We start from the raw sequence: 16,614 nt of genomic DNA, 5'->3' as shown, positions 1-16,614 counted from the left end.
CAAGCCAGCAGACTAATTTAACGGTAAGGTAAAAGAAAAGTGCAGCAGCCGGGGACTCGCAAATTTAGATTTAGGAGGAAATTTTTTTTTTTTTGACACGGCAAGGTGAAATACGAGTAGTACTTTTATAATTATAATAAATATTTGCAAAGAAAAATCGCACGGCGGAAACCTCACTCATTAATTTATATAATTCACTTGTCGGAGAAATTTAATTTCGTCATCTCCCGCTATAATTTCCATGTTGATTCCTCTTACTTTCTAGATTTTCCAAATAACAAGATGGTTGGATCCATTAGTCCTCAATCGAGAACTCTTGTAAACCAACTTTAACCATCTTTTGTCATGTGTCTAGATACACACAAAAAAATGGTATGGGGCACCATATTGGCCTCCAATCTCCTTAATTTGACCGCATCAATTTTGCCTGTATTAGGTAAAGAAGAAAGACTTGGCAATAAAGAGTAATGGTTTTTGTTCATTAGGTCTTTTTTCTTTTATTTGCTGAAGAATATAATGGTCTTGATATTCTCATTGGATTCTATAATCACTGCTACCTCAGTTGACCAGACATCCTCAGAAGACCCGGGCTGTTGCTCCCTGCATGCCAACAAAACTCAGGATTTTTGTGCTTGAAGCCATTTTTCAGGTACAGACAACCTTGTCTTTATCTTACACGAGAGAGAGAGAGAGAGAGAGAGAGAGAGAGCGTACCATGCACCTTCAAAGTAGTACTTCCTGGTTCTCAGATACCAAGGGGTCAGATCAACTCTGCATAACTTGGATTGTATATATGCAGGATAAAAAAGAACCCGATTTTTATTCATTCAAAAATGTCAAAACGTAAACCGTGCGTTTTTATAGACATGATCTCTAGTCATGATCCGAATATATGCTTTCTCCACCACGCCTGCTTACACATGATTTTGATATCAAAAGATAGGAAGATAAGTACGATGTTGATCCATAACATGGAGTTGCAGTACAGAGTATGCACTAATCTAGGCGGCGTAGGAGGTACTCGACCTCCACTAGCTTGGTCAAGGGCATCACCCATTCTTCGTAGAGGCGAGAAACAACGGCAGGATCGATCTTTAGCTTCTTCTCATCGCAATTGTCATTGAGGCTCACCTCCTGCCCAAACAACATTGTCTTCTTGGCGACCCTCCTCTTCACCCTCTCCTCTACGCTCTCAAAGGTCAGCAACTTCATCAGAGCATCTCTATCCTGGAAAGAGCAAGATCACACCCATTGAGCCGTTGGCTTAGAGAATGTAAGTTCAGGAGGCGGACTAACTTGCAGCTTTAAGTGAGATCCAAAAGCTATTGGTTCTGTAGTTCCATGGCTGTTCACTGTTTGTTTAAAGCTGAAAACCAAACTACACCAATACTGGCCAATTGCGTATTGTTTGGTTCCCTTCAAACCCTTACCAAACTTGACAGGAACTAGGTATTCGGTCACAATATTGGCACCCAGTAGTTTTCTTTCTCTGAGACGTATGTCGTCACAGAAAATACAGTAGAATTTTGCTCAATAATTAAACAGACAAGATCAACATACCTGGGAACGAATTGCAGGTTCATACTCTTGAGGAGATTCCTTAAATTTAACCTCAGCCACGAATTTTCCATAATGGATCCTTCTTGAGAGGGCCTGCAGGGCAGTTGTTAACATCAGTCCACATAGTCCCAGCAGTACTGAAGTCCAAATATCATAAGGGTGGATCAACTTTGTCTGTGACCATTTTGTTTGACACAAGTAGTAGCATCTTGTTTTCTAGCAGTGGGATCAATCAAGATCGACCTTTTTACATTCTAGTCATTTAGTCATTATCTACAAACTACAAAGTACACATCAGATAATTATGCCTTTCAAAAAGTTGCATTGTTACTTCACCAGTTAATTGAAACACCTTGGCTTACAAAAAATAGTATAATCACTATTATGTAATTTAGTCTCCTGTTGGTCAATACTTTAACCACTTCCAATTGGTTGCATTCAAATGTTGTAGATTGAAATACTTATGGAGGGATGGAGCCCATAAATGCCCTGCAGAATCCTTTTGGTTACTCTAACAAGAACTCTGGACCTCCTAAAGAGATCTCAAAATCTCCAGCCTTTCAAGAACTTATGTCTCTCGTTAGAAACAGGGGAAAAAAATATCCCCTTATTAAGACAACATATATGTTCAGTACTCCAATCACTAGTCATAATTTCATCGGCACTCTTTACCTGCAAACATGCAAGATCACTGACAGCCGTAGAGGCATAGTTGCCATCATCCCCAGGGACAGTAATCAGTGGAAGTAGTTGAGCAAAATATACTTCCCATAGAGTACTGTTTACATTAATTGAAGCAGCTGCAGGATGCAAAATCTGTAATTGGGGTCAGTCCAACAAATCTAATGATGATAGAGAGGTAAATGCATTTATCCAAAGCTGTCTGATGGAGAAAGCAAACCAGAGAGCTGGAAAAGAAAATTGCCTTTGGAAAGTTGAAAGCCGGCACAAGTGAGGTTGGCAAGTCATCAGGGAAGAAAGGATGTTCTTCTGGGTTTTCATACCGACCGCACTGTTTCATAGTGGGCCATGATTAGTAAAACAAGCATCTAGATTCTGGACAAGGATATGCATAACTAGCTAGTTGAGCAATTTTACATTCAGAAAACTGAAGACAAAATTGTGGATATTTTATTTGCAATCATGCAATAATCATGTGTACAGAACTCATACAACAGTAGGATGTAGAGGCATCACATGCGACAGACAGTCGCATTTCTTCGCCCTTTCCATCCATTTTGCAAGTACTTCTCTATGTTTTGTTTGCAGGAGAAATACGATCCTTCAAATTGTCATGGCAATGAATTAAGGTCCTTAAACAGTATTTCTCTATAAATGGACATGGTGCTAAGGAAGGATATACACAGTTGCCGATAGAATTAATTCTATCCTTTGGACGTTTAATTTTCTACTGACAGCAAATCCCTATGCAGAAAGGACTGCTCTGCCCTTAACATAGAAAACTTTCCATATGAAAATAAACAAGAAATGCAACAAATCCTGTCCCATGATTTCAGAAAAGATGCCAAAGGAATATCTCTTTTATGTCATATTGTACTAACAATCAAAGTAAATGCTGTGTCCAACAAAATCCATTAAAGGAAAAATAATCAGGTGAAGTCACAACCAGCCCATTATACAACTTTTATTGATCTGAAAAAAGGACAAACAAACGATTTTTTCATTTTGACGGAGAAAAAAAGGACAGACAAATTGCCTTACCATAACCATGATATTGATAACTCAAAAGGCATACCATTTGGTGGGACAACAATAAAAGTATGCATCTTACCTTAGCATGAGCCGCTTCCGTTTCCTTAATGATGAACTCAACTAAAGAATCAGAGCATTCAGGAATTGCAGTTTTGGTTTTATCGTAAGCACCGACATTAATGGGGTATTTAGCTCTCTCAATGAGAGAGAATATGATTGTATCTTCTTCTCTTATCAAGGAGTCTCTCACTGTTTCAAGTGTCATTTCACTGGAGTCTGCTACTTTTATGACATCTGCCATGGGACTGTAAGACACGAACCAAAGTAAAGAACAGCACTCAGCTAATTAACACAAAGCAGCAGCTTGCTATGCTAGATAATACTATAACTACTTGTCAGCTACATGATGGATTTTATGATGGAAAAAACCAAAGGATGTTAAAGAATGCTTAAAATAGCAAGTCTAAACTGTCAGCAAAAAGTCATCACTGGCTCCAGAAGTTGGATTTTCATCCTTAAAGGTAAGAGAAATCTCATTGTGACAGTAAAGCTCTAAAAGAAAGCTTGTCCGTGTTCAAGATGCAATCTCATATCAAAATTTCACACTGTTATTAGGGGAAAATGGTGTTGCATAACTACATTTTCTTCTGAGTCACTGTGCATCTTCTTCAGAGTCATGATATCATTTAGTAGCTCTTCTCAAGTTTAAAATTGCAACAAAACTACTTTCTGGTGAAGTTTTGGATAAAATTATCAAAAGATTGGCAACTTAGTTTCATAATGATCAATTTCAATGGCACAGGCAATAACCATTTACTGAAATAAAAGTCTGATTATGCTTGGCACTGGCAGTACTTCTCATCTGCTATGGTGCCGCCTAGAAATTTATTTATTAACTTTGTGATAATACAGAATGCCACAGTGACAAAGCCATGAAAGGCTGAAAAGTCATATGACTTCTAGAAATAGTTCTCATTTCTCTATCCTGCACAAGCGTATCTACAAGGACAACTGTTCCTAACACTTCTCTCTAAAATTTGAATATAAAAAGTAACTAGTTTCCAAGCTAAACCAGTACACCAAGATTTACCCAAAGAACCAAATCAGGGGACACCAAAATTCGGTGGCTTCAAGTGGTTCATCAACAAAACAAAGTTGAACTTGGGTTGGGTTTCGCAATCAAATTTTCTAGGTATCCCCAATACGCGTTACTTGAATCCTTCCTAGTATAATTGGACACTTCAAAGATCTTCTAGGACTAGACTAATCCTACATTAAATAAGAATGACTTCATTCCACACAATCACTCTGCATTTTCCACAATCTTGGTCGCAATTAATTCATTCATACAGAAATATTCAATTGATCTCACTTACCGAAAGTGAAGGATGAGTAATCAATCATCGCAAATATAAGAGACCAGCTCTGGGAGTAAAGAAAATAGCGGTCATCTAGAATCCTGTGCATGTAAAACCATTTCCGCGTGCCATATTGGGGAAGGGTCTAATATCAGGTGAAAATACCAAAGGAAAATAAAGGGGGAAAAAGAAAACTCCTTTCATACTTCGTATCATAACAAACCAGCAGTTTAACAAAAATAGAAACTTCGGAAAATGCTGACTGCAAGAGCGCATGATCATGGCCATTCTACCAAAAATGTGAATCTTCAACACATAAATCTGACTAACAAGCACCAAAAGCAAACACAAAAACAAGCAAAGTGCAGAGAATTCGATCCCAATGACATGAAACGGCTGAAGACGAGGTGGGAGCGAGAGTAAGAAAATTGCCCAGGCAATAAATCATCTTCCACAGCCAGAAAACATACCGCATTCGCACGTTGCATAATGGAAAGCCCTCGAAAGAATTCAGAAAGAAAAAAAAAAAAAAATGTGACAAAAATGAATCATGCAAAATGAAGCAGCTGCTCTTCCGGCATTCTTGGAGACAGGAAAAAATAGCAGCAAACAGAGATAAGGCGAAGCATGCCAGTTACCAAACTAAGTAAAAACAGTTGCCAAAACACGCAGTGCAACTCAACGGCAGTTTTGTTGAAAAAAAAGAAAAGAATCACGAACCTCGAACGCTTCTCGTCGATGGACCGGAGCAAGAACCAGAAGAACAATCTACGATGCGGGTGTTGACCAGAAAGCGTTCTCGATGAAGACGGAGCGTACACGGCAAACGAGATGACGGGAGATCAAACGCGTAATAAAGTTGCCAGACTTGGTCGCGAAGGAACCCGAAAGGACGCCACTGCCCGCGGGGCGAGGTTTGAACTTTTCTCGGCAATCAGCTGCCCAATCAGTGGCCGTGCCGTGGCTTCGCTGTTTCCTTTCTCGGCATTTTCTTTTCTCGTCGTTCTTGCGCGACGCCCTTCGGAGTTCTCCTTGGCGCGGCTTGGATAAGAAATGAAAAGAGAACACGATCGACCAACCATCTTCGTGGGGCCGGCCGGACAGACATCCGCGTACAGGCGAGCCGGGACAGGACAAAGGCGCGGACGGTCCGGACCTCGTGGGACGCACGTTGCGGCGTTAATTATTCGAGGAAATGCCCCCTCCGTTGGGTGGGGGATTAAAAGACCAGGACAAGATTCGAAATGCGTTGATGAAGCAGATGCGAAATGCTTTTGGAATGCTTACAAAAGCCACAAGTTGCTTTTCGAGAAATAACCCTACAATGCTTATAGCTTTCGCAACGTTTTATCGTTTTAGACTTTAACATTTTAATTTTTTGGTTATTCCGAACATGGGTAAATCTGACAATAGAATTTGATTGGCACATGAATTGTGAGAAGAACAGTTTCTATCAAACATGAAGCTCCTAATCAATTGCTCATGCGAATTCAATTTGACTTTAGTTGGTGCGGCTTCTGATTGTGCCATCTATCTAAGGAAAAGCAAAAATCTGATAGCATTTAAGATCGAAGAATATTGATATGAAATATCATTGGATCTTAGGTATGGTATAAGAGAAATTCTCTCTATTTTAGAAAGTCCGTACTAAAATCTTATCTATGGTGAAACTTGACTGTTGTGGAAACAAAGAGGGCATGATGGAACTTCCCACATGAGGTGAATTGTTGGCTGGTCCACTTAGGTAGGTTTCAACTAATAAATATATTATAAAAGAAAAAGTCAAAAAGCAAAAAGAAGAAAGGTGGGGCTCCTCCTTGCGAGAATCTGGAGAGCAAGAGAAGAGAGAGTGCGTGAAGAGAGAGCAAAGGAGAAGGGAAAAGGAGGGGGTGGGTTTTAATTCTGATTTAAAGGCAAAATGGTAATGGAATTGGCTCAAATTAGAGTATATTATTCATGAAATCGAGGGCTATGAATTGATATGTTTCAGTCGTTGAGAATCTTTTCCGAATTCTCCAATTGCATTTAGAGTTTTTTTACTTTATTTATGATAATCCACTTTTGTGGTGATAAAATACTATTGTATTGTTGATGTAGAACCTCTAGTATGTGACTAGAAAAAAATACTTTGTGTATCTTAATATTCTTGTTGATTAGTGGAAGTTTTTGAGCAATCTATGATTTTTTTCTACATTGGGTTTTCATATAAAATCTTGGTATTGTTGTTGCATTTGTCTCCTTATCGATATTTATTTACTGATTTGGGAGGTTGTATTGCTAGTTGTTACTTGGGTTATATTGATTTGGTTGGTTTAGTTTTGGCAAAGATATTGATCCCGGATAGAGTTAGTTCTTGGTGAATTGTTGCTCGCTTCTTCCCAGCTTTAGGACTCTTGGTAAGCTTTTTCTTCCTTTCCCTATAGCTAGAGTAATGTACTTCACAACTCTTATGATGAGAAATTGTTGGCTACTTTAATTAGTTTTTTAAACATCTCCATGTGCATTGCCCATGATAAGATCTTCATGTTCCGTGTAGAATATTCACAAGCAAACTGTTAAGATGCACGTGTGAGTTATATTAAAGAAATCCCATGTCAGAGAATTGGCGTGGTTAGAGCAATTAAGATAACCCGGTTGGTTCATGACTCATTGACTTAAGATTTTGAGTAAAGATAAGTCAAATTAGATACCTTAATAGACTCAGACTTGGGTTCCTTCTTGCAAAAGGCATCCGACTTTTGCTACGCGCTTCCAACATAAATAATAATTCATTAGAATGGCATTGTCCTGGTAAATCATCATTATTACAATTCCATATATTTTCCACCCGATTAGTATTTTAAACTTTTTAGCAAGGAATACAATTAGTGACACAACTTGGAAAGGAAAAAATGTCATCTGAATAGAGGGTTTAATCAATGACAAAACGAATATGCAAATTCAATTCTATTTCTTTATCAATTAGCCACAAAAAAAAAATGCATTAAAAAGAACCCACAGAAAAAAACCAATCTGTCCATGGAAAAAAATATTTATTCCCTAACCTCATGAAAATTAGTAATAGCCAAAAAAGGGGACTTGTCAATCCTGTCGTAGCTCAATATGAACAAGCTTCACAGCTTGGGCAATTTGTTCCTCTGGAAATTTTGTTCTTTAACATGGAGGTAGATCCTCTGGAGGAGACTCTAGAGATTGCAACCCTCCAACTCCATCCTTTACCAGGAACGCCATTGCAAGACCCCATGTGATGTGTACATCCAAGTGACAATGCATTATCCACACTCCTGTTTTCGGCCATTCAAAAGTGTATTTTGATCCACGTTAGTCTTGTCACTATAGATAATACTTGCTAAAAAAAGCTACATTCAATACCATAAATCTGTAAGAGTCTCTTCTTTATTTTACCCGGATTATCAGCAAGGAATCTGATGACTGCCCACCCATTCACGGGCACTCCTACAGTGTTCCTCATGGGAGGGTCGACGAGGTTGAACTCCTTGGTATGGGTCGCGGGATCAAAGTTTCCGAACCCTACGGCGATGACGTAAAAGTTATAGCCATGAAGGTGGATTGGGTGATTTTCGCCCGACACTATACTAGTATCTTGTAACACGATCTGCACGTTTGACCCGTACTCCAACTCATACACTTTGGTTCCTGGAACGGGTTGCCAGAGCGACTGGCTAACATTGCCTGTGTAATCGAAGGCCACGGGCGGGACCGCAGGGAAATCCGTCGTGAACACCCCAGGGATTCCCTGGTGGTAAGCCTGTAGGATGGAGTAGGTGGAAGGAAGAACGAACGACATGTTGTTCATGCTAGATGCGAAGCGGGTTCCATTTGGACCTTGACATTGATCAGAGCTAAGATTCGGTGGGCAATTGAAGAGCCCTAGACCGACGGTGAAGAAGAGGTTCTCATCAATATCGGTCGGTACCGAAACGTTGTCGGGGCTCCTCAAGTTTTGAGTGAATGCTGTGACCGTGGCTGTGTCATTGAAAGCTGGGAGAGTGGGCATTACAGGTGTACTTGGCGTGCCCCTAAACGGGCAAGGAGCGGAAATGTAATCGAGAATGGCCGTGGTCGTGGTATTGTCAAACGGGGCACCTTGGGCGCTTTGGTAGGGCTGCGCCACCATGTAGTATCGGCCCGGGGGTTGGTCTCCGGTGATCAGGACATCAGTGGTCTGGCCGGGTCCGAGCATGATCACCGACGTGGTGAAGGGCTTCAAGTAGGACGCATCAGCGCCAACCACGATCAGCTCGTGGCTGGCCACGGCAAAGAAGAGCTCTTGATTGAGCGCAGCATTGATTACCCGGAGGAGGTTGGTTTCACCTGTATCGATTGGGACTATAATGGTTTCTGCATAGCAATTAAACCCAACATGCATGGTCAGTGCATATACATGTTATCCAAAATTTGACATATCTTTGATTGTATCTGAATTTTCGTTCAAGTAAACTGGGGAAAAGGCAAGAGCACAAGCAATGACAAATACTAATTTTCATAGATTTGGTGATAGTTTTGAAAATAATGAGAACGGAAGGGATTTAATAATGAGAACAAACCTGAACTCGAGCAGCGATAAAGATCTCCAGGTTGACCATTAATGGTATACGCATCTGATATATTTGGAGCTCCTCCCGTTCGAGTTGCCTCGTTCACCACATCGATGGGATTCGCATTCCACCATTCACCTTTTTCCATGATAGAGAAATATTAACTCATCAAGTTAATCATCATCATCAAGATGATCACAGAAAGCCAAATTTTTATATATCATGTCCTTGTGCTTAAATGTATTATTAAATTTGTGAGAATAAAAATTCATCACAGTTAGAGCTAATAAATTATTCTAGAATCACCAGAAATGAAACATGAACTCAATCCGAAAGAACGGTGGGTACCTATCATTGTTTTCCTTTTCTAAATAATAGTGAATCCCAATCATCACATCTCATAATATATTTACTATTAATTAGTCTGTCCGTGGTTGCTTACGTGTGGTAAGGTTTTCGGAAAAGAGAGAGGGTTGAAGCTCTTACCGAGCAGAATGGGGGTCTCACGCTTTGGCTCTGCAAAGGGATAAGTAGATCCTTGTCTTGGATAGATGATCAAAGCACCGTAGACAGTCGCTCTAAGCCAAGAACTGTGCGCGTGCCACCAAAGCGTACCCTCTTGGCCCTCAATGGTGAACCTGTAGGTGTAAATTCCTCCTGGTTGAATGGGACACTGCGTTATGAATTCTGGTCCATCGGCCCATCCTGTTCTCACCTGCCTTATCCCATGCCTAAAACAGGATCGAGGAAGATTGTGTTCAGACATCAACTAGCCACTATGATAACCAACAAAACACACATAAAAATACTTTTTTTCTGGGTCAAACAAAAGCAAGCGTGGAAATAATATGCTCATCATGAGGATTATAAGCGGGCGAGATTTGCAATTACCAGTGGATGGTGACATTGTAACGAGCTCTATTAACAACACTAATCACAAGAGTATCTCCATCATTAACTTCTAAGGTTGGCCCCGGGTATTGCCCGTTCACCGTTATAGTACTGCGTGTCTTGCATAGCCTCTTCACCGGCGTTGCTTGAACCTAAAATTAGAAGTAACTAGGAGAAGTTATGTAGTAGAAACTGATATTTAGTTCCTAGAAAGCATGCGGCACATTCCACATAACCAGTGAAAAAAATTAAAAAAGAGAAGGCATGTCTTCCGAAGCCGTACTACAAAATCATGGTATTGGATTTTCGCAACTGCGGTTGACACCATTATCGACGCAAAAGAATGACAAGATACATCAAGCCCTTCTTGAGAACCTTCATGATTCATCTGAGTATGTGCAAACCGGTGAATGTGGAGGGAGTTCTGCATAGAAAGCAAACTCTCCTTTATATGAAGCCCTTTCTTTCCCTTTTCTTGGGTTCTTTAAGTACTGCAGTTTCGATGATGCAGAGAGAAAGAGAGTTGTTTGTGGGGTTGGCAGATTAGGTATTGATTTAGAATACAGGGTAATGTAGAAGGGTTACCATATACTTCAAACCTACAGTCCAGTCTGTTGCACCCAATCAGCCTATCAGAAAGCGAGCTGAGTTTCTTGCACCAATAAGCAAAGCAAGTGACCCCGAAAATTGAATTTCCACGAAGCTTGTCTTTATGCTGAGGGTTTACGCTGCAAGGGAAAGACCTCTTTCAATTTGTCACTTTCCCACTGAAATTTCTCGTGAGGTTTGACAAGCAATACAAGAGTCTTACCAGGAGAAAGAAGTGAGCAAGTATAATGCTTTTATACATCCCTTGACCCAACAAGTTCAGAGAAGGACCTTAATTATCATTTTAACGATTAACACGTCCTAGTTCACTGAAAATGCACCATGAAAATGAAAGAACTAACTTCAGAATTAGAACAGCGGCTTAATAGTCCTTAAGCGCAGCAGATACAAATATTTTACATGCCCGTTGCATCACGGTATGTTCTCTATGAAGCGACAGTAATCACCATGCATAATATTTTTTACAGGGGATTCTTGCCGCGTCCGTGGATAGAATAGGCTTCATCTGTTTTTCAAATCTTCCGTGCAAGTCTACCCTTTAGTTTGTTCTTCTGGTGCAGCTTCCAGAAATAAAATAATGTCGAGACGAGGTATTTCCTAACAATTTTTGCTTGATTTGAGAATCATAGCAAGCGGACGGGACAGAAACTTATGAAAAATGGTATTGGAACGTGGTGAGAAAATGTTTCAGTCTTGTGATAGAAGACAATGACAGAGAGATTAGATGGGTGAAGAAGAAAGAATGCAAAGAGCCACTAAAGAAGCACGCAAAGTTTGCCATTGACTTCTGAGAATCTAGACTGAACAAAAGCCTCCATAACCAGTCGTACTCGTCACAAGAAATGCCAGAACAGAAAGACAGCGATTTGAGAGAGTTTTGCATGTTGAGTCGTCTGCTCATCTCTATTTTACCACTATAAGTTACACATATTCTATTGTCCTTTCACGTGTTGGTTATGGTGGGTGAGAAGTTCATACGGGATTGAGATATTAAGAGTCCAGAATAAGGAGGACGCAATCGTTGTTGGAATTTGACTTCAGGACATCGCTTTCGTGAAATGCAATTGTTGGAAGCTCTTGGTAGGATAACGACCCAAGCAATTTCCACTTTCCCCTTGTTGGCCAGAACAGAAGGAATACGACATGGAAATTGCTGACAAACACAAGAATTAAGAGTCTTGAGTACAGCTTTCACCAATACAATCAGCTTGGCAACACGAGGCTAGCCACTGCTGGTAACACGAGCAACCCCTTCAACAAAATTTCAGACCGAATTCCTAAACTTCTGCTTAATCAGCTTGGCAATCCAATTTTTGCGCAGCTATTAGCTTTTCCTCCCTCATTCCAGCCTCAGATTCGCCTGCCATTCAGTATGCAATTTGCTGCTTCCGAGAATTAGGAAATCGATTGGAAGTCCATCCAAGTGGATCTTTAAGGTTGAATTTCCTAGGTAGGTACAGGGCCATGGGAAAGCCATGGTCAGAAGCAAGTGCAGCAACCGTTCTTTAATGTAGTCGATATAGGTTATGACACAGTACAAGCAAACGTTCCTAGCAGATAGCACATGACAATCGGCAAAGTATTTACTTGTTACTTGAGAAGAATAGACAGTACATCAGAGTTCTAAGATTACGGCAAATCCAGAACTCAGTTCCGATTTGCTATTGTCTCTCGTAAAGAAATCTCAAAAACAATCATGTCCCTAGTGCCATTAGTGAGGCAACAACTTTTGGAGTCTCTACAATATAATCAGGAAATCAGCATGTATGGACCACAAAATGCTCACAATGCAAGAGAGGAGACATGATTTGCAAGAAACAATATTTCCACACTCCTCAATGCAACAGATATGACCTTATGAAATTCAACAATTTTAACAATATCCTTCTGTGAACATGAGATCGATCTTCATGTCCTCTCATACTGAAACCACCCAGCAATGATGATTGATGCTTGAAATAGAACCATTTCACGTCAACCTTCAGCTTCACCTAAAGCCCTATTCGGTAACCGACTAAACAGTACTTAATTCTATTCTTTTATTCTCTGGAACAAAAATAGAACAGAAATTCGTTTGATAACTCTTTTTTTTGTAGGAACAAATTTGGAACGGAATTAAAAAGCAAAAAAAGTTGTTTCTTTATTCTCAAGAACAACTCCAAAATCAAATCCATTTTCTTCTTTTTTTTCCTCTTTTCTTTTCTTCTTTTCTTTTTTCCTTTTCTTCATCTCCTTCTTCCTTTAGTAAGCCAAGTTGGCTAGCTGCGCGAGCTTGGCCTCGCCTCGATCTAGCGAGGGCCAGGCCAAGCTCGCCCTTGCTAAGCCATCGTGAGGTCGGCCTCGCCACAGTTGGGCAACACCACCCTCACAATGGCCCAGTAAGGTCAAGCCTCACCGGCCTCCAGTGATGCTCTGACAAGGTCATCAGCCCTCGTCTAGCCAGTCACTGGCCAATGACCAACCAAAGGAAGAAGAAGAAGAAGAAAAAGAAAAATGAAAATATTTAAAAGATAAAAGAGAAGAATGTAATAAAATTATAAAAAATTCTAAATCACAAAAGAATTTGAGATCCTACCAAACGCATTTTTAAATCAGGAATAAAAATTTTGGACGATTACCAAACACATTGAAATGTTTAGAAACTCGTCCAGGGAACAGAATAAAACAAGTCATTTTTGAGTAGAAATTGTTCCCAAGAACTAAATGATTACCAAACAGGCTCTAAAGTTGAAAGAAATTCGAACTGGCATGTGCTATAAACCATTACGGCAAGGGACTTAATTCTACAAGAAATACTACCTCGATGAAACATATACATCTAAGGCCTCCTAAATCTCCATGACTTTAGCACTAGGATTCAAAAATATAAAGAAGTTCAGCAGGATCTTCCATTCTGTTCGTAAGCAAATTGAGAGCCTCTTGAAAATGGTAGTAAGGAGGTAATTCTGTTTCCACACAAGTCCTTATCTACCAAAACAAATGAACTGGAGAGAGAGAGAGAGAGATCCTCTATTTACTGGCCTAGACATAACAGTGATAAAAACACAGAGACGGTGGCTTACTAACTAGAAGCAGAAACTCACTAAACCATCATCAAATGATGACTCCATGTTGGCTCAACAATAACTACAACTGATTATGGCAGAATCCCATTGGAGCATACATAGTTTATGGAGGCAGCCAACAGGATATAGTAACATTGCTCATATTTATATGATGCATTTCTTGTCTTTTGTCGAGACACATTTTGGCTGAAACATGACAGTACCCACTTCCTATATTCATTCTGTCAAAATTACTGGAGAATTCTTCCAAGTGAATGCTTTGTGATATATCTAGTTCATCATTAACCATTCTTCCTAAATTGAGTATGAATGAGTAACCACATCAAAAAGCATAACAAACCCTCTCTTCTTCACAATGCTCAACCCAACCTCCAAAATCCAATTCAACTTCGACACCACCCTAACCATAGTGTTATAAATGTCAATAACCTGGGATTGTCATAATATACCTTGAAACAGTTCTAAAAGCCAAATGATTTGATGCCGGAACTACATTTACACTAAGTTGGCAGGACTGACACATTAAGGACCGGCAACTCCTGAGTCATCTGAATTCTTAATCTCCGTTGATGTTCCTTCCTACTTTGATTAATCACCAAGATCGTACATGTATATGCATGGGCACTCCAATGCCCAATATTCACCATTCACTTGAGGTCTAATGGAGAGAAGACCAAGAAAGAACCCTATCACTATTGTTAGCAACCCGCAAACATTTTGGACCAACAAGACATAAGCAAATCTATGCTAAAAGAGCTAATTAGGCCTTCCCTAAAGCGAACTCCAGTTCACAAAACATCTTCCAGCCTAATTAGGTGTATCTTGCAGTGTTGGCAGCTCCCTTCATCCTCATAATTCTTGGAGAGGACAATATGATTTAAATCTTCCCTTCTGACAACGAATACAGAAAATATATCAAAACTCAAACAGCAAAAAGGACCACATGCGCAGTCCTGGATAAAGAGAGTCGAGTTGGGCAGCTCTTCATAACTTATTGATCACTAATATCCAATTTAAATTAATCTCTGATTAGAAAAACTTCCAAACACATCAAACTATATAAAAAGCTCCAAAGCTCTTCTAACGTATTTTGCTCCAACAGTTCTCTTCACTCATCAACCTAAAATAATCATGCATCTAGATCGAATTTCATCATCCAATCCGATTCCCAACTGTTGCAAAATTAGCAAGTCCAAAGCGAAATGCACCATAAACAAATCGGATTCCAAATAATGGAAGACAGAATAACAGATCAAGAAACTATAGATATCAGGACCAAAGAATTCATATTCGAAAAGAAATCAAGATCTCACATTTAGAGGAATTCATAGATCTAACTTCATCAAAGTAAAGTCACAAGATCTTACGCCACATTCCGACGCAAGAACCAACACGCCACCCCCATCAACAACCCAACCTAGACCAAAACAATTCCAAAACCCTAACAACAAATGAATCGTCATAATATCATACTAAAAGGATAGGGAGATCAAATTAACCTGACCAGCCCCAAAGATCGAATTATACCACTCAGCTCTACACACGTGCAGCAACCGCCGGCGCAGCCGCTGCCGCAGCGGACGAGGCGGCACCACTGAGGAACGACAGCAATCCGGCATTTGCAGGCTGCTCATCGTCCAAGAACAGATCCTCGGGAACCCTGAACGCACCGTGCGCGCACACGATAGCGACTCCAATCATCAGCGCGGAGATCAACAGCGAACCGACGCTGGTCAAGAACACCACGACGATGGTCAGGAGGACGAGGATCCCCAGCACCTCGCGGTCGGAGAACGTGCGGCCGTAGACGACCAGCGGCTGATCGGACGGCCGGAACAGGTAGAGGAAGATCCAGGCGGCGAGGAGGGAGAGCAGCACGAGGAGGGAGAACGGGTGGGTGACGAGGGAGAGGGCGAGCACGACGGCGAGGAGGGCGATGTAGTTGACCTTGAAGTAGGAGGCGTTCTTGCGGATCCGGGAGGCGGCGTCGGTGAGGTTGTCGGGGCGGGCCATGGCGGAGCGGTCGAGGAGCTCGTACCAGGGGCGGCGCTGGGAGAGGCCCTGGCGGACGGAGGAGGAGAGGCGGGAGAGGAACGCGCGGAGGGCGTGCGTGGCGATGGGCGGCTGCGCCTGGCCCTGCGACTGGGCTCCCCCCGCCGCGGCGGAGGACTGGGAGGAGATCGGGAGGGTCGGCGGCGAGGCCATCGCGAGGCGCGTGGGGGGGGCGGGCGTCGACGGCGACGGCCGCGTGTGGAGAGAGGGAGGGCTCGGCGGCTACGATCGACGGAGATCTTCAGCGAAGCGCGCAAGCAGAGAGAGAGAGAGAGCCACAGAGAGAGATCTGATAATGGCGAGACGCTCGAAGGCCTGTGTTGCGACGTCGTTTCGGCGACTCAACGTTATAGCAAATCGCCACCGACGCGGCGCCACCGACGCGGCGCCGCCGATAATTCGTAGAGGGGTTTTGCAATTATTTTCTGGTCTTCAATGATATTTTAATATGTTTCTTTTTTGTTAGTCTTAGGCTGCGTTTGGGAGTAGCTTCTCAAGGCTACTTTGAAGCCCCAAGGATCTTTGAGCCAAGTATGGGGTGTTTGGCAAAGAATTTTCAAGGCCCCTTTGCAAAATGTCAGCCTTGTGAAGGCTGAAAGCAAGGCAGGTGGGAGGCTGCCTTGGGCTTTCAAAGACCGAAAATGCTGAGGGTGAGGGGCTAAAAAAATTTCTTCCCAAATTATCCTTGTTGTTTCTTCGTTTTCCGGTTTGCCCTCTCATCGTCTTCTTCTTCTTGGGTACTGTTCATCTTCTTCGGGGGAGACCTTGCTCGCGCCGGCCAGCATGCGGCGACCCTCGGACCGCGCC

The 16,614-nt window shown here is 41.5% G+C and overlaps 3 protein-coding genes across 7 annotated transcripts; all 3 read right to left on the bottom strand.

Annotated features, from left to right (window-relative positions):
• Positions 1 to 794: 794 nt before the first annotated feature.
• Positions 795 to 5,682, bottom strand: LOC104421035 (chorismate mutase 2). Its single transcript, XM_010032855.3, has 6 exons — positions 5,352 to 5,682; positions 3,353 to 3,578; positions 2,486 to 2,572; positions 2,233 to 2,376; positions 1,561 to 1,653; positions 795 to 1,227 (listed from the first exon to the last, which is right to left on the bottom strand). The coding sequence occupies exons 2-6, from the start codon at positions 3,572 to 3,574 to the stop codon at positions 997 to 999; spliced, it is 777 nt and encodes a 258-aa protein (XP_010031157.1). The 5' UTR covers positions 3,575 to 3,578; positions 5,352 to 5,682; the 3' UTR covers positions 795 to 996.
• Positions 5,683 to 7,550: 1,868 nt separating this feature from the next.
• On the bottom strand, positions 7,551 to 13,689 carry LOC104421034 (laccase-12). Of its 2 annotated transcripts, XM_039303613.1 has the most exons (7): positions 12,794 to 13,689; positions 10,365 to 10,392; positions 10,082 to 10,233; positions 9,677 to 9,921; positions 9,200 to 9,328; positions 8,037 to 8,993; positions 7,551 to 7,915 (listed from the first exon to the last, which is right to left on the bottom strand). In XM_039303613.1, the coding sequence occupies exons 1-7, from the start codon at positions 12,862 to 12,864 to the stop codon at positions 7,785 to 7,787; spliced, it is 1,713 nt and encodes a 570-aa protein (XP_039159547.1). In that variant the 5' UTR covers positions 12,865 to 13,689; the 3' UTR covers positions 7,551 to 7,784. The 2 variants fall into 2 exon arrangements, with proteins under 2 accessions (XP_039159547.1, XP_010031156.2); XM_010032854.3 differs by lacking the exon at positions 12,794 to 13,689 and having other exon boundaries at positions 10,365 to 10,544.
• Positions 11,755 to 16,129, bottom strand: LOC120289080 (PRA1 family protein B3-like). 4 transcript variants are annotated; one of them, XM_039303616.1, is made up of 2 exons: positions 15,283 to 16,129; positions 11,755 to 12,136 (listed from the first exon to the last, which is right to left on the bottom strand). In XM_039303616.1, the coding sequence occupies exon 1, from the start codon at positions 15,958 to 15,960 to the stop codon at positions 15,292 to 15,294; it is 669 nt and encodes a 222-aa protein (XP_039159550.1). In that variant the 5' UTR covers positions 15,961 to 16,129; the 3' UTR covers positions 11,755 to 12,136; positions 15,283 to 15,291. The 4 variants fall into 4 exon arrangements, with proteins under 4 accessions (XP_039159550.1, XP_039159548.1, XP_039159551.1 ...); XM_039303614.1 differs by having other exon boundaries at positions 15,255 to 16,127; XM_039303617.1 differs by lacking the exon at positions 11,755 to 12,136 and adding an exon at positions 14,318 to 14,646.
• Between the last annotated feature and the right edge of the window lie 485 nt (positions 16,130 to 16,614).

Source organism: Eucalyptus grandis, chromosome 10, assembly GCF_016545825.1.
Source record: "Eucalyptus grandis isolate ANBG69807.140 chromosome 10, ASM1654582v1, whole genome shotgun sequence".
Taxonomy (NCBI): Eukaryota; Viridiplantae; Streptophyta; class Magnoliopsida; order Myrtales; family Myrtaceae; genus Eucalyptus; species Eucalyptus grandis.
This window is presented reverse-complemented; position numbering and strand designations above follow the sequence as displayed.